The sequence below is a fragment of the Hyposmocoma kahamanoa genome, unplaced genomic scaffold (genome assembly GCF_003589595.1).
Source record: "Hyposmocoma kahamanoa isolate Upper Pololo Valley unplaced genomic scaffold, ASM358959v1 100021, whole genome shotgun sequence".
NCBI lineage: Eukaryota > Metazoa > Arthropoda > Insecta > Lepidoptera > Cosmopterigidae > Hyposmocoma > Hyposmocoma kahamanoa.
Window position 1 is genome coordinate 18,664,051 of NW_020653200.1, and position 23,295 is coordinate 18,687,345.

The window sequence follows — 23,295 nt, forward strand, 5'->3', positions numbered from 1 at the left end:
AAAATAAATGTCATACATATAACATAAAAAAATGTAGTCTATGAGGGCTAACCTATTTAAGTGTGATTTTATTATACTATTTTTTTACAATAATCCTAATGACTACAATACATAACTCTCAATTTACTGCCTTGTAATACTCGTCCATCAATCCCTTATTTCCCGGCCTCTGTAATAATATACTCAAACATTACTTACTTATTTCTACCGCCAAGCAGTAATGTGAGCATTACTGCGTTCCGGTTTGGAAGGGTAAGGTTGCTGGTGAAATAACAGGCACATAGAACTTGTCAACTTATGTCTCAGGGTGAAAAGCGCAGTCAAGTGACAGTGCATCTAAGACCTTTCCGTCCCGTCATAAGGTATTATAAAAAATGTGCTTAGAAAAACATTATACAACGTTGTTTAAAATGACCAACTTACTTAACGATGCTGTTTATCTAAGTTATAAACTTATCTAACTTAGACCGATGACGATATGAGTTTGTTAACTTTAAGTTAGAATATGATAGAGCCGGCTCAAAAGTTTGTGATTGAGTGCTCTGGGCTCTTATTAGATGTTTTTAAACTTCTTGTCAATATGATATAGGATATGTAGACGGCGACACGATTTGATTAGCTTCTATGTCATTCGGGCTAGCTATATCAAAAATTATATGAGAGGGTGATAGGCGCTGAAATAATTACTTACAATGACATTTCGTACAAATCTCGATTTTTTTTACAAGCCGTGGTAGCTTAATGGTTTGACATACCGCCTCTCAAGCAGAGGTTCTGGGTTCGGATCCGGGCTCGCACCTCTGAGTTTTACGTAACTTATATGCGAAATTTGATTTGAAACTGTGACGGTATGATACTCATTGCATCCCACCTTTTTATCGCCTTTCTCCGGTTCCTGGCCACTCATATTTAAATTTATATTTTGAATTGCTCATAGTTCTTTAGCCTTTTTCATTTTGTTTCGTTCCATCGTTACTCCACCACAACTCTCGGAAAACGTGTGAAGTCCACAACCCGTATTGGGCAAGCGTCGCATACTATGGCCTAAACCATTAGAGGAGACCCGTGCCCAGCAGTAGGACATTTAAATGGGTTGATGATGATTACCTTCAGCTTTATATTTAATACCTAATTTCGTCAATGCCGGTGTCGCAGGATTTTTTCAATACACGTTCAAAAGCGCATTCCATGTTAGCAAGCAACGGAATTGTTAAAACTCCAAATAAAATTGTTGGTAAATAAGCATTAAATAAGCATCTGATTATCCAACCACTAGTTTTAATTGAAAAAAGAAAAAAAAAATTTAAGCCACATTCTTTTTTTTTACAATACCAAGTGACAGAACGAACAAGTCGTGCATGCGACACGCCTATCTGTAGCAGTTGCAATGCCATCGCAAAAATCTTATGGGCACTGCGCCCGTCACCCTAAGACATAAGTTGACAATTCCCATGTGCCTGTAATTTCCCCAGCGCTCCTACTCTTCTAAACCGGAGCACAGTAAAGCTCATATTACTGATTAGCGGCAGAAATACCTAAGATACATCTCTGGGCGAACTCTTTCACAAGGAGCTCTGATACTGAAATTTTTAAAAGTATAAATGAAAGTACAGTTCGAATTGTAATATAATAGTGAGAAATGTAGTTATTACTACGAATAATTATACGATTATAATAGGTTTTGTACAGATAAAAAAATAAGTTAATGGTAATGGCCGGATTGAACAGCTCTATCATTACCATTAACCCTAACGTCTCATTGATAATTACGAGTCACCTTCTAAGTAGGGGTTCAGGAAATGGTCCACCTCTCTGTCCCAATGGAGGTTGGGGGCTTACATGTCCTCGAAAAACTTGGTGACCTCTGAACACTGAGAAAGAAGATATCGTGACATATTGATTCAATATAATATATTACGCTGTATCTCTGACGGCTGATCCCGTCCACATGTTTGTATAAAAGAACGTATGGCCATGATAGTATTAGGATTATATTGTGTCACATTGAATTACTAAAAATAAAACTATGCGTTTTAGAGAAAAAAATTGGTTAAATAAAACTTATTATTGCTGTTAGTACCTACAATGGCACCTGCATGTGCAGGCACATGGGACTTGTCAACTTAAGTCTCAGGGTTGATGGGCGCATTGGTAGTGCCCCTCAGGTCTGTGCATCTTAAAGCTCTGAGTGGCACTGTAACTGCTATGGACAGGCGTGTAGCTTATCGTCAGGTGCTCGACTTGTGCGTCCCGTCACACTACGTTATAAAAGAAATGTAGTTGTTTCACCTCGTACAAACACGTATGTCGATTTCCACTGTATTGTCTTAGCGCCCAGATATATGAGGAGAAAGTTTTCGCGCGACCGAAGTCGAAGAGCGGACTCCGCTCGGCGACCGCGTAGACAAAAGAAAAGCTAGTGCCTTCCATCTAAAAGCTAAAGAAATAGAGCGTATTTTGCCATGACAGTTCGGTCTCTGACGTGCACGCGGTCGCTGCTGGCGGCCGCCGTAGACTCCGCTCTTCGATTGCGCGGCGGCCGCCGCGGATTCCGCTCTTCGCTCGCGCGCGGTGAGCACGATGAAATTCATGTCGTATAAACGCGCCATTATATCTTTATCTTTAAAACTACTACATTTTGATTGAAGTTCAGTGTGAAATTACTAGCAAATAAAGGAGATGTTTGTAATCAATTTTATATTTTGTACCACCTATAATGTTCACTTTTTTCTGCCTCTGACTTAAAGGTCTATTCAGATATAAGCGTTATTTGCTACCGTAGTAGGTAGAATAAATACCGCGCGATATCCCGCCGGGTATTTGCAGGAGGATCTCTAGGCTTAACCGGAACTTCGCGCTATACCGTCCAGGTACGCGGTATCTTTTCACTTGCTTTGCAAACAGGTTTCACCAAATTCAACCCTCCGCACAGCTCGTAAGTCAGTTAGTGGTGATCAGTTGACATAATAAAATTAAATTATAATGTATAATCGTAGCGCTTAGCAAATAATGCGTATGTATGAACAGGCCTTTATTCATATTGCCAAGGAATATACAGGTGAAAATAAAACACCAAAATATTGATTAAAAAGTATATTTTAAAATTATTAAAAACAGGCATAATATTGGCAGTTGATTTAAAAATAATTATAATAATATAGATCAGAATAGCATAAACAACTTAAAAGTAAAGTCACTTGGTATGACTAAAAAACTAGACTAAAAATAACCTAAACTGTTGAATACAGGGTGGTACAAAAGTGTCCAATAATATTTTACATAATGGTGAACAATTTTTAGCTAAATAAAAAAATACATACAAAGAAAGATTTACATTTCATACAAATCGTTTCAGCTCCGCAATATAAAATATACCCAAGGTATAAAAATAACATTACATTGTTCCTACTGATCAACATCACCCATATGCCAACGAATTTCAACACGTCGTTTATATTAAAAGTCTCCTAGCTGAAGAGTACTGACGAAATGCCTTCAGTCACGGATACAGTGTTGAAGCTTGCTGCCAGATGGGAGTCAATCCTAAAGAAAATCGACATGAAAAAATCGCGATTTTATTTTATTACCTATTGAGACCTTAGGTAACACCCTACAAAGAGATTAACTAAAAATATACAGGCCATGTTTATAGATTTACATAATAAAGATCACACACTTTAACTAAATAATTTACGAACATACATCTAAATATTATCGAGAAATAATAGTGATATATACGTAGGTCAGTATGTTGTATAGGTTATCAGCGTATGACGTCAATACTGTTGAACCATAATCCCTCTTTAATATAAGAGTGCAGCCAGGAGAAGAATATGGAATGTCCACGTGTTTATGTTCGCGTTAGGTGCTCGAAACATAACAAAAGCTGACACCTTTTCTTCGACTCTAAAATTATAGCATTAGCATGGTCTCGATAGCCCAGATATTAGCATTGTGGTTGCTAGACGTGGTGATCCCGGGTTTGATGTCTGGTAGGGCAAATTTAAGAAACGATCTTTTCTTAATTATTTCCCGTGAGTGCTCCCAAGTTAATATTACTCTTATTGATTAGAACACCCTCAAAACTTTGCCAGCCTTTGCTATAATCTTAATAAAACGACATAAATGTCATCAACCAGCACGAACAAAGTCCTACACAGTAACTAACCATAAAGAAGAAAGAAAAAGGATCCAACTACCAAGTTAAACAATTGACAATCGTTTTGAGCGACTCCAATAAAAATTATATTCCCGAACGCGACCTTTGCGCTTGATAAAATATAAAAAAATATTTATATTAAATGACTACAGATTATGACATTTCAATATCAACCTTAAAACATAATAATTAGAATAGTAAATGTAAAGTTACGGGTATTAATATTTAAATACAGAGTGAAAATATAATTAAATTTTTACCAAAATTATTTATCTTTTATTTTTGGGTATTATGACCCAAACAAACAAAAAAAAAGTTGGTAACATGGACGAATTTTCAACAATATATTTAAAGATTTTATTTTCAAATTCGTTAAAAAGTTTTATTCAAATTTCGTTATCAGTTTACATATTAATGCTCGTAACGTACATTAAATGTTTTAAGGCAATATGTTTATGACTTTATGGTTTACACAATGCTTCGAAATTTCAGTCAGATTTTCTTCCGTTTGCTTATAAGTAACCACTGAACACATTTTGATGTGACTTACCTAGGAATCCTTACGGGTATCACTGAAACTACAGGCTACTTATCCCGTTCTATAGTACTATTCTCATCTATTGAAGACAAACCAGTACATTCTAAGCTCACAGGTCGTCAGTTACACCATGTAGTACATGTAGTACAGCACATACCGAAATTACAATCCAATGGTCTCCGGAAAAGTTGGTTTCAATTTTAGAATATTTTACTTAGTAAATCACATTTACTAAAATCGACTATTAAATTAGTAAATAATTTACGTCTTTACTGAATATTGCCAACGAAAATCAAATTAGAATTTTACACGCCAGTTTAGTCATAATTAGTGGTCGATAATTCGGATGCTTTTATACTTAAAATTAGGCGAAATGTGGAAGCGGCTTCTTATAATACTGCGCCTGCAGCGCGACAGGTATGTTCGCGGCGACAGGCGCCGACTGTTTTTATACGACCATACTCTAAAGATGCTCATTACGGACCTGGCCATCATAGCAGGAAGGCTAGATTGCCTCTATATCCGGCACTTTTGTGATAAGCATGCCCGGATATGGCGGCAATAGAGAGAAGAAGAAGTTAATTTTATTACAATTTGTTAATTTTAATGTAATCCTATCTTTTAAATTTTTGAGATCTGACGTTTAATTTACTTTTAGTTTTATTCTATCTGATCAGTTTTAATAATTTATATTTGGGATAATATGATATTTTAATTAAATCATACGATTTTGGCTCGGTACAAATTTCAAAGGTCTGATGATGGCCAGGAGCACGTCGCTTAGATCTTAATAGTATGCACAACTAGAAGTGTCAAATTTAAACGATGGTTTCGGTAAAAAAATGATTTAAGTACAATTTCTTTTTGATGTCCGTTTTTTTACATTTTTCACTTATGAATTTTAATTCAATTGTTACTAAAAATTACAAATTACATTTAAAATGTTTATTTGCCTTCTATGTATTTACGATACATGCCTTGGTAGCCTAATGGTTTGATCTAACACCTCTCAAGCACAGACTGTGCTTTCAATCCGGGCTAGCCTCAGAGTTTTCCGAATATATGTTCTTTTTAGTGAAAGAAATATCGTGATGACACCTGCACGTCGAAGAAGGTTCAGAACCTTTGAAAAACGTGTGAAGTTCCCAACCGGCATTGGGCCAGCATAGCGGACTATGGCCTAAACCATAGCCTAAGAGGAGACCCATGCGCAGACATGCGACGTATAAATGGCTTGATGATGATATTAGATAGTTTTATACTTAATAATTTCGTCAATGCCGGTGTAAGGGGTTTTTTCGATACAAAAGCGCATTCCATGTTAGCGAGGAACGGATTTTTTAATACTACGAATTGTTCGTAAATAAGCATCCGATTATCCAATCACTAGTGACAATGGCAAACTAATATTTGGAGCCGCATTGTAATTTTTTAAAGTATAAATGAAAGTACGGTTCGAATTTAACAAAATAGTGAGAAATGTACTTATTACTACGAATAATTATACGATTATATAGGCTTAAAGTTCGGTAAATCGATACAAGTTGATTAGTTATGTTTATGAATTATTATGTTATATAGAAGCAGTTTAAAGCAGCGCTATGCAGATATAGTACAGAAGACCTGTGCGTTTAAAAATAGAACAAATTTGCAATTTTTTTTTTGCTTAATTCCACTCTTGATAGTAATGTATGTTCAGGACTCGTCTGGGTAATAATAACCTTACCCATTGCTCCCTTTGCTGTGTTTCTGACTGAAGGTTAGGAAGTGACAGATTCAGTGACAAAAACGTTAATGGACAGCTAATCGACACTATCAAGTGGATGGTATGTCTGTTTGCCGGTATATCGATACCTACCTGAATATAATAATGAAATAATGAACTCTATGCTATTTTTATTTTTTGGCAATTTTCTGCTATTTCTGTAAACAGCCATATTTATTTACTAATTATGCTCCCCGAATTTTGTAAAAAAAAAACAAAAAACAAAGTTCGAAAAAAGAAAACAATTTCGTGAAATGAAAAACAAAACACAATAGCGTATTGTTCATTGGAGGTACGATATATAAAACAATAAACACATTTTGTTTTATCAGCTTATTTCGACTTATTATGAACGGACTACGCTATGGATATAGTTAATATTAATCATGTATATACGGAATAATGTACAGCAAACCACACAATTATTATTTGTAAACTGAACTTTAGATAGATATGTGTAGTTAAATTACGATACGATATTATCAAATTATTAAAAACTTACAGTATTGGTATCTTAGACAATGATAATTATACTAAAGATATAGGTGACGACCTCAGTGATTAGCCCTGTGGGCACTGGATGAAAAGACCCGTGTTGGATATCCGGAAGGACCAATATGGGGAATGAGCTTTTCTAAATTATTTCTGATCTGAGTGTTCTTAGGAGTGCCTCTTTTAATTCGTTGGTGTGGATTCCCTGTCATCTTATTATTATACTATAGTTAATTTGGTGCTGGTAGCTGTTATTTCTGGCAACCGGTACTTATTACGTATCTTATGTCTTCTGTACTATGGCATATAAGAATATTCTATTATATCAAGCGATTATTAGGTATGGAAATTTCGAAAATTTCATCTAAAAGTTACTCTTAGAACAATAATGCATACCAATTTTATGTACAAAACTCTTATATGCATCGTCATATTCTATTTGCTTGTACTTTGTGCTCATAAATGTACCTATTGCATAAAAATTGCATTACAAGGCTTAAATAGCTTAAATTATTAGCTGCTGCTTAAATACACTGCTTAATTATAAAAATTATTCATGTCGTTATTAGTATAATTGTAACAGGCTCTGGGTTTCCAAGGAAATCGACAAACAAAAGAAAATAATAGCCGAAGTGAAGTAAGTATTTTGTTTGCATTCATCATTCCAGAAAGGTGAACATATTTATGAGTCTGGATCGGATATTGAAGACTCTTGATGGTGTAGATGTAATAAATATGGATATTGGGCAATTAGTAGTATCCAATCACGTTACAAAATATATGCAAAAAACGTTCATTCACTAGCACAAAGCAGCAAAAACTAATCAGCAAATAAGAGTTTCCAAGAGATCATTAGGAAAACTTCATTTTATTTTAATAAAAATCCTAAATAAATATCACATTTGAACACATCCATCCTAATTTGTAACGTCTTCAAATAAACAAGTAAACTGTAAACTGAATTTTGTTCCCAAATGTTTTGATCCCACTATATTACAATTTGTCTTTTCAACGGAGTTACAATCACTTCCAATATTTGATCATAAAAGTAATATGATTTTTCATACTAACAGGCTATACTTCGCTTACTAAAAGATTGAAATCAATAAAAAAATCTAGATATGGTTTCGTTCATTGAATATTTAATAAAATCCAGCGGGTAATGTAAATTTTAGAACTATCATTACTTTCTGACAAGTTTTAATAATGCCACGTTGAATGTGACAAAAAAGCAATTTTGATCAGTTTATTTACTTTAGTGACGAAAAAAATTCGGATCAAATGTTCACAGAGCTCCGTTTGGACCATACAATAGCAATTGACGTTTCATGTTACTTGACATATATAATTGTTTTTACAATTATTTTAAAACAAATTGTAATTGTCCTCAACGGAACCCTGTAAGACAAACTCGAGAGCCTCAGACAACCTAAAATTAATAATAAACTAGCAAAGTAATTGCGTATTTACAAATAATCATTAATTACAAATAAAAAGCCCGTATCATTACTGCAGCGGTAACAATTTCAGACGGTCTCCTCTAATACTCCCAGCGATGGCTGAGTGTCAGAGAAACTGCAAGGATAGATTAACAAATTAGAATTTTCGATCAACAGCGTTCACTCTTTCGAAATGCGCATCCAGTTCCATGTAATGTTTTTTAAGTGCGCATACACTGAATACACTTATGTGTTATGAGGCAAAATATACGACAGTTACTTTTAAAAGGGTTGTAACGAAATCGCATATGTAAATTAAACTACCTGCCTTTCAATTTGACACTGCTTCCGAATAGATCGAATTTTATCCGATTTCTCAGGAACGTTGCCTGTCGTGAACAACATCTTGAATAATAATTCTCAGTTCGTATGTAAACGTAATGTGCTGAAACGAAAGTAGTTACAATTATAATGCTAATTCATAGTCTTAAATATTGAAAATTCTTAGTAGGAAACATGTAAATGTTATCGAAAATATATCATTTCAAAAATATTAAATTCCTAATGTAATTGAAAAATATAGAGACGCATTTTACTTGAAAAGTACAATGACGGAAAAATTACCGTAAATTTCAAAGATTTTTTTATCATTTGTTAATTGAATTCTTTCTTAATTTCTTAAATTCTTAAAGAAAAATCCTTCAGTAAGATATTTTTTAAGAGAAATCTAGAGAAAAGTCTGACCGAGTTATATTTTTTAAATTTTATTTCTTTACCATATTTCAAATAGTTAAAAATACACAAATAAAATACATTTAAAAATTTAAAATTAAGAATGTTGCAAAAGATACGTTAATATTTCAAGTTTGTTACTTTTAGCGAAAATAATAAAAAAAGTAACCTAATTATGTAAAATTACTAGTATTGATATCAAAAGATGCATTGCTTAGAAGTATAGAATATGTATTTATTCAAAATAGTCAAGTATTTATTACGAAAAGTTTTAAAATCATTCGTAAATTTAAATGAGAATAACACAAATGTTGGTAAGCAATTTAAAAAATTATGATTGTGATCGTAAAGTTGAGTGACATGCGTAAGCATGTCATCACGATTGTACTTTTATAGTAAAATTGCCCAAAAACAAAATAAAATATCGCATGGCCACAACATTCGCAACGGCATTAAACTTCGCTTTAGCTTAATTCGCAATCGCTTTTTGATTTCGTTACAACCCTATTATGTAAAATGTTTATATTTTTCAACAAAACCGGTGATTGTTTATTAAATCGCTATCAAGAGTAAAAGCTGTAGTATTTTCCGAAAAAGTTACTTCCTTTGACTGAACCAAGTAATTCTATCTTGAATAAACTCAATTGAAAAACAGAAATGACGGCGCTATCAATCACCCTTAAAGTAATTTATTTACAAAAATTAATCGTAATACCAAAATAGACCCTCTCTCGATAAAATCTTCATTTGAAACTTGGCACAAAGTCTATTCAAATGTCCTATTTATAAATACGCTACAATATTAATTCTAAAATAAACATTTTCATTACAAAAATAATAAAATGAGATCAATCGATGATAATTTTTAGGCTGCTCTCTTTGGAACAATTTGTGGAGGCGTGGACTTTAGTTTATTTAAAATAAAATGTTACATTTCATTTTTGATTGCCCTAATTACGTCTGTAACCAGTCGATTATTTAAAAAATTTAATAAAAATTTTATTAAACTTACCAAGATTTAAAAAAACATCTTAGTTTATGTCATGAATGTTTGCTTAGGTAAATGTTGTGTAGGTATACTTTAAAATCTATCGGTTATATTTCAACATCGAAAGCGGAATGTAGAATTGACGTTAAACTGCAAGACTTACGAGTAGATTTTCAAAAAATGTTAAAATACTTTACCCTAGTTACTACGTTATCTACGTGTCATATAAAAAATCACGAATATCAAAGGCCCATGGAGCTAATTTCCTTGTGACTATATAGTGAATGTATATATTACGATGTATCACAAGGCTTCACCAATCTTCGGGCAGAATTGTGTTACACATACAAGAATAGAGACTCCGCTTCACGTCACACGTTTTAAAGGAGCTAACTTACAATAATGGTGATTACATGGGGATGATAAACGCTACAACATTATCTTAAATATACTACTTTTAATCAACGCTTACGAATTTCGACTTAGTCGCGTTTATATCTAATCTACCCACTGATATTACGAACTAAAATTTATCTCATTCTACTATTACAAAGCAGCAATCGAATGATTCAATTTTTATATTTATGTGATGGACTGACTACGGTCTTTCAATATCTTATAAATGGTAATCCTTACAGTTACTTAATCATAAATTTACAACTCTCCTGACTGAATTACTCGACCTTCACACTTCTAATAAGAGTTACGATCTGGATAAATTTCCATTAAATCTAATAAGAATTTGGTTTAACAGACTTCAAAAGTCTTTCAGGTCGAGAAATTTGTTAGGAAATAGCTAAACATTGATGTTTTAGTATATTACGAATACTAATGCTAAGTATAATATAAAATACTTATCAGAATAACTGTGCGTTCGTTAATAGACAAGCATTAAAAACTCGCGACTTTTACTAAAGTCGTGTATTAATCATGTCTATCGTAAAAAAATCAAATGGATTATTATTTAGAATACATGGTACATACGCTAATACAGAAATAGAAAAATGCGTGGTGCGGAATAATCATGTGACACATGTCACATAATTTATTTATATGTTTACTTGTTGACATGTAATGAATGTTTTTGTGACATGCAATAAATAAATAAATAAAATAAGCAGTAGGTTACTAGTAACACGCTGCTTTCCTGAGCGAGAACAGCACCATACTGCTTATGAAAACGGTCAGTGCATTTACCGTTTATGAGATAGTATCGTCCAGCCGAGCATAAGAAGGATCGCAGTGCAGATCGATCCAGATACCTTGTACGGTGTGATGGAAGAGATTACGGAGCTCACTGATGAGCCTCTTTCATCTTGCTGATTTTCGTTGGATGCAGCGTTGGCCTGGAATAAGAGAGAGATGCAAGTTAGTTCATAACACCATTTACGTCCAATAAAACAAATTTCTCTTTCCAAAATATTCTGTCAGAAGAATTATTTAAAAAAAAAACATTTCGGATTGAAATCAGATTTGTTTGGTTCGCCAAAGGTGTTCCAAATTTTGTAAATTGTTCTAGTTTTCTGAACTTATAGTGCTTAAATAAAATGTTTAAATTATCGTAAAACTAATTCCTTGAAAAGGTTTTAATATTGTACGATGAGCACTGCCCTAAATACCTCAAGTAATCGAACTTCTAAGAACTAAAGCAATACGACAAAATCAAAGCGAATGCTAAGTTGGGAACGCCCTATAAGAACTATAAACTTAGCGTGTCCATAAAGATTGTAAACACTTAAACCTATAAGAACACTTCTAACTAAAACCCTGTACTTGGAAGCACTTTTTATAGATATTAATAAAACAATACCATCATAAACTTTAGAGCTCAGAAAGTTCCTTTTGAATGTTACGACACGACTACGACATCCGGTTACAAATTACAGGTTTCTTCGTGTCAAGTGATGTGAATCATCTGATACACATCACTTGTACTAATTAATTAGTACTTGTGCTAATTGAGATTTAGTTATGTCAAAAATCAACTGAATATACGTGTTTGCAAGTTGTTAAGCATTCGAAAAATTTAAAGAAAACAGTGAGGACAAAAGAAGAAAAGAAACGAAGGTTTTAAAGCTCTCAAAGGACATGGACTACCCAATTTTCAATGCTCGAAACGCGTACAGAGCCATATTCCTGCGTGGTGAACAGTATTTTGCCTTGACACATAAAGTGTCTGTTTTGCAATCATGTATGATTAAAAAAACACAATTATGCGATCGGGAAATTTGGTTTCCAATAAATTGATTGTTTCGGTGGCTGTCTGACTTGTAGCACCGTCTTGTTGAAACCACACGTTAGTGATATCCATATCATCAATAATAGGCCAAAATTAAGTTGTTAACATCTCTCGGTAGCGTAAACCATTGACCGTAACCGCTTTTCCAGCCGAATTTTCGAAAAAAAACGGCCCAATGCCAACGGCACAAGTCACACAGCCACCGAAACAATGAATTTATTGCAAATCAAATTTCCCGATCGCATAATTTCACGGAATTCAGCCGTTAAGTGGTCAGCTAGATCATGTGATTTAACTCCGCTGAATTATTTTTTATGGGGTTATGTTAAAGACAGAGTCTATACGGAGCCAATTGAATCGATTGCAGCTTTAAAACTCAAAATTCGTGAAGTGATTAACGAAATAGACCCACCATTTTGTCAAAAACTAATTAAAAACTTTGAAGAAAGAATCGACATCTGTAATTGTGGTTCATAATTTGTCAGACGTTTATTAGATATCATTTTTCATTCATAATTGCCAAACCTTACTTTTTTAATGCTATATAAATTTGGATCATTGTTATCTAAATGTATAGTTTTATTTTGATTTACAAAACAAAGTTCTTGTTGAAAAACCCTTTATAAATAGGTATTTTTTTTTTTTTTTTTTTATAAAATATAGGTGCGCATTTGACCTCCATCTCACCTGATGGAAAGTGACGATGAGGTCGACGATGGAGCATGCACACCTAAATAATGCCTATTCACTCTCGCCTTGAAAAGGTCCAAGTTATAACGTTCAGGGAACAAGTCTGCAGGCAGGGAATTCCACTCCATAGCCGTTCGCCATATAAATGTGGAAGCGTAACGCTTCATGCGAATCTTTGGAATATCCACAACATAGGGGTGGAACCCAAGCCTACGCCTAGTCCCCCGGTGATGGAAAGGGGAAGGCGGAATTAAATCATGTAATTCCATCGCACACTCTCCGTGATATATCCTGTAAAATACCGATAAGCAGGCAACTTTACGGCGGTGTTCAAGGCTCTGCAGCTTCGCCTCCACTAATTCCGAGTCACCTATAAGCCTCTTGGCACGGTTGTCAATTGAATCCAAAGTGGCCAGTTGATATGTCGCAGAGCCATCCCAAAGGTGGCAGCAGTACTCCATGCACGATCGGACTTGTGCTTGGTACAGCTGGAGCAACTGTCCCGGTGTAAAGTACCGCCTCACCCTGGAAAGGATCCCAAGCTTCCTTGCTGCATTTTTGGCCGTGGATTCAATGTATCTGCCGAAGTTCAAATTGGACGACAGGTCCATTCCAAGTAGCTGGAGACAATCGGCTATCGGTATGGATATATCACGAAAAGTCGGAGTCAGCTCAAAGGGACTCCGTTTTGTGGAGAATAGACACGCCTGCGTTTTGGTAGCGTTAAATTTGACAAGATTGGCATTGCCCCAATCGGAGACTGCCTGGAGTGTCAAATCCAAACGGCTAACCATGGACTCTCGACAAGACTGGATTTCCTCTCCACTGACCCTTGCATTGGTCAAGTACCTATCTACAACTGTGCTGTCATCAGCATACGCAAAGGTACCTGGAATTAACATATCATTGATATGCAGCAGAAAGAGAGTTGCAGACAGTACGGAACCCTGAGGAACTCCGGCATCTATCGCCATATGTTCGGAAGAGTAGCCTTCTAAGACCACTCGAATCGAACGTTCGCTCAAGAAATCCGAGATCCAATTGCAAAGGTCAGTGGGAAGCCCATAAGAGGGAAGCTTGCTTAAAAGGCTTGCGTGCCAGACCCTGTCAAAGGCTTTAGAAATGTCCAAAGACACTGCAAGTGCTTCGCCTTGCTTTTCTATAGCCTCGCTCCATATGTGACAGGCATACACAAGAAGATCCCCAGTAGATCGCCCTCGTCGGAATCCGTACTGGCGATCACTGAGGAGATCGTTGTCTTCAAGGTACGATAGGAGACGGTTGTTGAGTACACGTTCCATAGTCTTGCAGAGTATGGAAGTGACTGAGATAGGTCTATAGTTGACAGGGTCAGCTCTGCTTCCCTTTTTTGGTACAGGTTGCACGTTTGCAAGCTTCCACGACCTGGGAACTACACCAGTCTCAAGTGAGAGGCGGTACAGGCGTGTGAGAACAGGAGACAACTCAGGTGCACAGTTACGCAGGACTATTGCTGGAATTCCATCTGGCCCGCTAGCTTTATTCGCGTCTAGATTTCGCAGAGTTCTAAGTACCTCTTTTTGGCGTATGCGAACTGGCGCCATAGTGCAGCCAGCCTGAGGTAAAGTAGGTGGTAGGGTCCCTGCGGCATCTAGACGCGAATTTTCTGCAAAGAGTGAGGCAAAGAGATTCGCCTTCTCTTCCGCAGTATGAGCCAGCGAACCATCCGGCCTCAGCAGAGGTGGCAAAGATGGGCGACAAAAGTTCGATTCGACCGCTTTGGCCAGGGACCAAAAGGATTTGCTGCCTGCTGGATAAGAGGCAAGCTTGGCTCCTATGCGGCGCACATGGTCGAACTTGGCCCTACGTAACATGCTTTTGCACTTCTTGGCGGCCTTATTAAAAGCTTTCTTCATGTTCTGAGTACTCGGAGTTTTGCGTAGTCGAGCATCTGCCCAAGCTTGGTACGCGGACTGTTTACGTGCTTCAGCACAACTACAATTAGCGTTAAACCATGGACGAGCTTGGGGTCCATTGGGTACATCAGAGTATGGAATGTAATACTCCATACCCAAACGCAAGACCTCGACTACAGCATCAGCACAGCTCGACGAGTCTCCTGAAGTAAAGCACGCCTGCCAGGGATATGACGCAAAGAAATGGCGCATTTCGTCCCAATCTGCTAACTTGTATCGCCACACCCGTCTCATACCACTAGGGCCCTGATCGGGTGGGGAGTATACGGATACAGTTTTCACCAGACAATGGTCGGAAGTACCCAGTGGGGCCTCCACAACCACAGAGTATCGGTCCGGATCAGTTGTCAGCAGAAGGTCCAAGCAATTAGCCGTATGGGATTCAACATCTGGTATCCTAGTGGCGCCACTGACAAGCTGGGATAAGCTTAGCGTTAACGCAAGTTTACGCGTCTCTCTCCCAGCGTGATCGGTCTTCTGGTATGGGAACAACCATTCTTGATGGTGTGCATTAAAGTCCCCCAGAATGACTAGTTGCGCCGCTGGGTACCTATGCTGAATCTCATCAGACGTCTCACTTAGATATTGGAACAGCTTGGTCGTCTCCTGATCTCCACTGTGCGATCGGTAAACACAGCAGTACACTATTTGTGTAACTCCTGTGTCAACCAGAAGCCATAAAATTGAAAAACTCGGTGCCTCAAGGTTCTTGAGACGCTTGACACAGATGTCATCGCGAACGTACACACAGACTCCGGCACGAGGTACGAACCTGTGCTCCAGAGTATACCCGGGGTAGCTGAGGTACGCTGCGTCAGTCGGACATCTGATCTGCGTCTCTGTGAGGAACAGCAGCTGCGGTTTGTCGGTTTCAAGGTGGTAGTGGACCGAATCGAGATTTGAGTGCAGACCTCGGATGTTAGTGAGGTGCACTTTTAGTGGGAGGACGTGTATTGATGTCAACGACCATACACTATTTATGTAATCGAACGGTGTAAACTGACTTTCGGTGGTAATCCAAGTGAGTGATACACTTCACGTTTTTATTGTAAGGATAATTTGAATAGCATTTTTATTACCGTGGGGTGGAAACAATACATGTGTTATAGCCGCATTAAAGTGTGTATCGATTTTAAGTCAATACGTTTTATTGATGCGTTTACCTTAAGTAGATTTAAGATTGCTTTATTTTGTTGAATGATACCACAAGTTACATTCTTCTGTATTATGTGCGGCTATGTTCTGTTTGTGTATTTGGTAATATTTCAAAGTAGTTAATCAAAGCGAGTACGTAATTAGCATATTGTATACTAAAACTAAAGACATAATAGCGATTAACAAGTCGTTTCGCGGAGCCTTCACAAATTTTGAATAATAAAATTCAGTAGGTATAAGGAGATCTTTATTAAAAGCTGTAATTCACAAGATGACGATATTCTATTGCCATAACTTCGAACTGAGTAATAAAATATATCCGAGGATAGCTGGTCTAATGGTTTCGTAATTTATTATTGTTTATTCGCATCGGTTTGCGGTCCTAGTGGTTTTCCAGAATAGGTCGGTTGTTTTAGTATTCCTTTAACGATATTTTTGGGATGACCACATGTTACAAAACGCGTTCGTAAGTATTCGTGCACTAATTTTTTTTAATGTTTTTATTGCAATGGTATGTTAAAACACATTTCGTGAAGTATTTACTTTATTTGTATTTCATGTTTGTTTTTTATTGACGACTACCGTGGTCGAGTGGCTCTCATATCGGTTTTCATCTTGTCGCCATCTCTGAGGTCCTGAGTCCTTTCCCGGCCGCGTCAATGTAGAAAACTAACTTTTCAATATTGTCTCGAGTTTGGGTGTTTGTGGTACCGTCGTTGTTTTCGATTTCCATTACACATGTGCTTTATTTACCTTAGTATCAGAGAAACGTTTGTGATGTTGTCTAATATTTATTATTTATTTATGTTTTTAAAGGTACAAGGTACTTTCACATAAGAATAGTCATTGACTTATAGGTAAAGTAAGCCATCGTGGGAAAGCCCACTGAGAAAGTTACATAGAGTTTTAACTTATTGTATGTTATTGCGTTAGAGTGGTTACATACGGCGACTTTATGCAGCGATGCAAACGCGCGTTCGTGAAACGCGCGATCGCATCGCTACACTTGCGATTTATAGGCAATTGCATCGATGCAAACACGGGACTGCATCGATACGTGTTTGCATCGATGCAATCGCCTATAAATCCCAAGTGTAGCGATGCAATCGCACGTTTGTATCGATCCAGTCACGCGCTTGCATCGCGTGTGCGTAGCTGCTAAAAGTCGCAGTGTGTAAATCGCCCTTAGACTAAAGTAAGCCTGGGCTTTGCGCGTTTTACAACGACTACACTAAAACGTGCAATTTAATAAATAAAATATATTTTTGGTGACTACAACAAAGCACCATATGTGATCCAGTCCCAATTTAATAAGATTACAAACCGCAGGTACAAAAGACACCCCTCTGAAAATAAAATTACGCAAACCAATCCTCTTACATATCTCTTTATAAACGTTAACGCAAATCTGTATAATTTTATTATACCTAATTTTGCTTTGCCAAATTGAATACGAGACCGGCAAATTGCTTTCATTATTAAGAGATTGGGGGAGAGAGACGTAGATATATAATCTGTTAGGAGAAAAAAAAGAAAAAAACACCACCTGATAATCTGAACGACATAGCATCAATCGCAAGGAATCATTTACATTTGCATACATTTTAAGGAGTAAATAAAAAAATAAATTAGAAAGAAAATGACATTTCCACCCTAAGGGATCGTGCTTTATATTTTAAAGTGTATTGCTTTTTTGATAAGTCTCCTATTTGCAATTTGTTTACTATTTGTTTCACAGTGCTACATTGAAAAGCCAATACAGACATACATAAAGAAGCATATTACATGTAAAGTTAGGTAAGTCGATTTCAATAAATAAAATGTTTTCATTGTAAATTAAATACATAAAATCTACTAGAAAACGTGTGATAATTCTCTAGAATCACCACCGTTTGCTTTAAAATAACGGAAAATAAAAAAAATGTAAAACAACATTGGAAACCGGGTTTGTTCATAGCAGAAAAAATCTTTGAGGTCTAACAAAAGCTTCTTCAACGTTCCCCGACAAATCGGTTCAAAGGGAATGCAAAGAACAATTTTCACTCGATACCAATCCTGCTACTTAAAAGACGTCTAGCAGAAAAGAGAAAAATTACCCCTACACATTTTCTATAGAGTCCAATTTTCTTTACAAAAGAACTCATCGCTGTATATTTACAATGTTGGTCGATGAAAAGGGGTGTCGTAAAAGAAGTCGCGAAATGAATTCTATTTAATTTTGAGGCATTTTTTGTTTAGTTGTAATAGAAGCGGATGCTGATTGATGTTTGGTAGTCGTAAAATTTAAAATATATTATGATTATTTATTATACGTAAAGCATACCTTTGCTGTATTTGTATGACATGTGATTTTAGACAGATTCAAATTTTGACGTAAATTTAGCTTACAAATACTTCCTTTCTATGGTATAAGACGACATATTTGAACAATGTGTGTGTAATAAAATAAAGCAATGTTATGTTATGTGTGTTATATTCGGAGTCAACGTGTGATTCATCTTTAAGGTGAAGTGAGACCCAAAATAGGCGATTTGATGTATTTCTACCTCGCCGAAAATCGGTTCATCGACAAAAAAATACGAATTTAATTTCTTTTTTTTTATTAATAATGAAAACAGAAGATACCGGTAGTGAGCTGTGAGCCCGAAACACAATCTTCCGTAAAATTTACATTTTTTGAACCGACTTCAAAAAAAGGAGGAGGTTCTTAATTTGACTGTATTTTTTGTATGTATGTTACGCGATAACTAACCGATTTCGATGAGGGTACCTCAGTGTTAGTCTCATTTAAATTTGAAGAAAATGTTCCACCTCTAAGTCGCCCTTTAAGGGATGAATCCCGTTTCGTGCACTTTCCGGTAACCGATTCGAATAAAACTTTGCAAATAGATGTAATTCCACGAACTTTTGAGGTTGGTATTTTTTTATATACAAGTTACAATTATACAACGTTCATTTACAGAAAATCGATTTCATTCGATTGTTATTAGAGCTAATTTCAATAAATTTTTCTTTCTTATGTTCCGTAATAAAAATGTCAATGTTTAAATATCATGCAATGAATTTCTCCGCTTCTACTTCACACACTTCAAAGCCTATGGCACTGCAATACTATTTCGCCTTAATAATTGCCGCGTTCACCCTCCATGGATGACCAGTGGACTGACTGGACACAAACACAGATTAACTAGAATGACAGAAACTCAAAATTAGATTTTACAAAATTACAAAATTAGAATTAGATTTCGCCTGGACGTATTGTATAGATTAACCGTACAACAATATTTCCATCTTGAAGTCTAAAATAAATACTAAATGATATCAAATATGGCGGTTATGCATTCAGCGGTAAGGTGCAGTTGAATTGAATACTGTAGTTAAGCGCTTTGTGTGATAAAACTTCTATTGCTCCTTATAAAAGAGTGACTGTAAATAGAACTGTAAATGGGGACTTAACACTACAATAAAGATTTTTAATCACTTACGGGTCATAATTACAGCTTATAGGTAATTTAGAGGTTTCATAGGGTTGGAATTAATAGTGTGTTGATACAAAGCCTTGTTTGAGGATTAACTTTTTAACGGTTATTGCTGCCGGGCGCGAGTTTCCTCAAGCCAGATCGTTAAGGTCACAGTCCACCACGTTGGCCTAATACGGGTGAGTTCATAGACTTTTCGAGAGTTGTGAGCCTTCTTCGACATGCGAGAGGTATTGTTACTAAACACTGACAAATATATGTAGCTTAGAAACTAAAATTGTAGGTCTGTGACCTCTTAATTGAAAAATGACCGTTTTCCCACTGGGATACTAGCTCTACTTGCTTTGAACACGTACGAATTTGTAAGCTGTTACACGTCAGGTGTATTAATTACACAATAAGTTAAAATATATAGGTATGGTACAATAAAAGCTTAAATGCTAGAAACTAAAACTAGGACTAAATTATATGAATAAAATTGGGTCCCCGCGATAAGATGCCTATGCTAATGCGTTGAGTAAGGTAGCTGACGGCTCTTGAGTTTCCCAGACAGTCTATAAATTTTTTGGATAGAATTATTTACAGATGAAGGGCACTGGGACACCGCGGGCCAAGGGTTTCGACTCCAAAGGCTTGCAAATAAGCAATCGGAGCCAAGGTCCTGGTACCTATTACTCTCTATTCTTTCCGCCAGGTATTTTGCGTTTATTTCTACATTATAAAGCTTAATAGTTAAAAATACTGCTAAAGTAACAGCGATTTAATTAAATAAAAATATCTTCTGAAATACAGAGATGGATCCATATTATTATCCATGTTAATTATTCGTATTTTTTCCTTGAGTTATTGGCAACGATATTTATGTGCTTAGATACTTTTACGTCATTTTGTTTGCACAGCGGAATGCATGATTGTTTGTAGGTATAACGCCAAAATTATGTATACGCACAATTATGATAGACAAAGCTGCGTTGTCGTCAAAAAATTGCAATCTTGTAAGTGTCGTTAAAAATCTCGTCGGCCACAAATAATAATCTCAAAACGCACAACGAGCATCGATGCTCCACACTGACATTTACGATGACACAAATAAATTAAAGTCGATCGTAAAAAAATATCGAACCGTATCGGTGCGCGTGTCACATCACTATAAAAAAATGTCTGGTCACATAAATGCGTCACAATAAAAAGTTGAGTTATTCTCTTTTTCTCTATATATTTTTATACACATTATTTACGGTCAAGCCGTAAGGATTTTGGCTAATCGCTGGCTCGTAATAAAGTGAAATCTCATTCATCGTAAACGTGCGTGGATCGTAGTGCAGCATCGTAAACTGTTTATAGATTGGAATATATTCTGTTATGTTGCGGATTTACTGGCACATGTGCGATACCGAACGGACCGTTAACTATTGTTGTTACTGCACAGTCATACATGTTTTGATTACGTTGATTTTATTTAATGTAACCGATGTAATCTTAAGCATAAATAATTTATATCATGGAGGAGGAGTAGTGGAAAGTAGTGGAATGCGCGGCTAGTTGCTGCCCTCTTACTACGTCCGGGAATCAAACGACGACATTCGGTAAAGAGGATTTGTTTTATTGTAAATCAAATTGGCGAGTCACGACCGTGCACACTATTACAAAAGGTAGTGTCCAATTTACAACTTGGCGGTGCACTACCACCTCAATAAAAGGGATCTGTACCGTTGGATGCGAGCGCGACGTAGAGTCCACGACAAGTGTCGATGGGTGCAGATCTTACAAAAAGACATACACTCTGAGGTGTTCTTGTAACCTATCCCGTAAGATGGGTATGAGTTCGAGATACTTCCTTAGGAATGACGATGAATGACATTTACGCATTACGTCCTATTCGTATCTAGGGGTCTACTCTCGATCTCCGTCTGACATCCGTCCGAAAAAATTACTGCCAAATAAGCAACACTTGACCAAATGAAAAGACGCGTGATGCGAATGAAGCTTCATACTTGATACTTGTCTTTTAATTTTGTCGAATATTACTTATTTGACAGTAATTGTTTCGGACGGATGTCAGACGGAGATCGAGAGTAGATCCCCAGTTCCGAATCCGAGAAACAACGGTCCGAAATGTCACAGGTATCATTTTGTCTCTAGGTGTACAAGCGTTATTAGTGTTTTCTCGGATTGTAATAGGGCTTAGTGCACAAGCGACATCTGAAGTGGGTCCGAGTTTTCTAGGTTTGTATTGTCTCGGATTCGGAACAAATACGAATAGGGTGCAGAGCGTACACGCGACCATAGGATTACACTAATAATTTACTTTGAATAATAATTTAAATTGAATTTATTGAGCTGCGAATTTCCAATACTGTTTGTGTTCTCAATAAATGCATAAGCTGTAAAATATGATTTATCACTAATCGTAACCGTGAAATCTTTAAATAACAGTAAAAATGCAATTAGCACTAAATACGTGATAATTGGCAGAACACCCTTTAACTTTCCTGGTGATCGTAAAAAATATTACAGCTTATATTCCACATAAAACGGAGCTATGTCATTAACATATGCGCACGCGTCTCGGGCATAAAACGTCAAATAAAATTTGAACTTCGAACTTACTTGGACGTAATTCTCATCTGACTGCTATTGTCCGACAGTATATTCGTAATGATATGACGTTTTTACTCTGGTCCATTTAATTCCTTCTCCACTCGTTAAACTCACTTTATTGACAATTAAATTGAGTTCATTTTTATTCTTGAAACTAAGTATTCGATTTTAATTTTATATGGTATTTTTAAATCATTCCCAATTAGTTCCGGTTATAAAAATTACCATTACATTTCATTGGCAGTTTTGGCTACAATACATTTTTAAATACGGTAAAGAATGAAATATATATTTATTTCAAGTTTATAAAGCAAATTATTCTTCTGCTCGAACATAACAACAACAACAACAATTTTTAACTATTTTGTTTTTAAAGTAGTAACTTATAAAACTTGTTATTACCGTTAGCAAGTTTGCTCTTCTTTTCGCATTTACGGCATTGTCAAGATGAATGATATGTTATGCAACGAAAAATACTGAATATTAGGTTACATTATAAACAAGACTTTTAAATAAGAGTTTGTACAAGAGACAGAAATGAGACTTGTCAACTTGTGTCTCAGGGTGACGGGCGCAGTGGCACTGCCCCTCAGATCTTTGTGATTCAACGCTCTGAGTTTCACCGCAACTGTTATGGGCAGGCGTGCAGCTTACCATCAGGCGCACGACTTGTTCATGCCGTCTCTTGATATAAAAAAATATTCACGGGCGATAAATCCATGTCTTAAGAAAAACGATAGAAAACGAAGATATAAACCAAATTAATACTATATATTTAATGTTTGTATTTTCATAAAATTTATGAAAAAAAATTGCATAAAAATAAAACATATACATATGTATTAATTTGAAGACTATAGCTGAATTAAAGTGTTACTATACTTTGAATTATTTTTAAGTATTCAATGATGGTGGAAAAGTAGTATCGGTAAAAGCCGCACTCCTGGTTAAAGCATTTTAGAGAATAGTTCGCTTGTATTACCACCTCGTTCTTTACAGAGTCAGGATTGCTATGATGTCGTGCAACCTCCGATAGCTGAGGGACCCCAAGAAGAAGTAGGTA

General features: G+C 36.1%; 1 protein-coding gene across 2 annotated transcripts in view; it reads right to left on the reverse strand.

Moving 5' to 3' along the window:
• Nucleotides 1–6,693: 6,693 nt before the first annotated feature.
• LOC113227651 overlaps nucleotides 6,694–23,295 on the reverse strand; it is a 100,764-nt gene continuing 84,162 nt past the window's right edge. Inside the window, exons 3-5 of one of the 2 annotated variants that reach the window (XR_003310222.1) lie at nucleotides 11,311–11,459; nucleotides 8,722–8,838; nucleotides 8,515–8,529 (exon numbers count right to left, since the gene is read on the reverse strand). Coding sequence is in view for 1 of the 2 variants with exons in the window: in XM_026460617.1 (XP_026316402.1) it covers nucleotides 8,481–8,529; nucleotides 11,311–11,459 (198 nt within the window). In the remaining variant the exon portion in view is untranslated. Of the gene's footprint in view, nucleotides 8,530–8,721; nucleotides 8,839–11,310; nucleotides 11,460–23,295 lie in introns of both variants that reach the window. The other variant, XM_026460617.1, reaches the window with a different exon arrangement.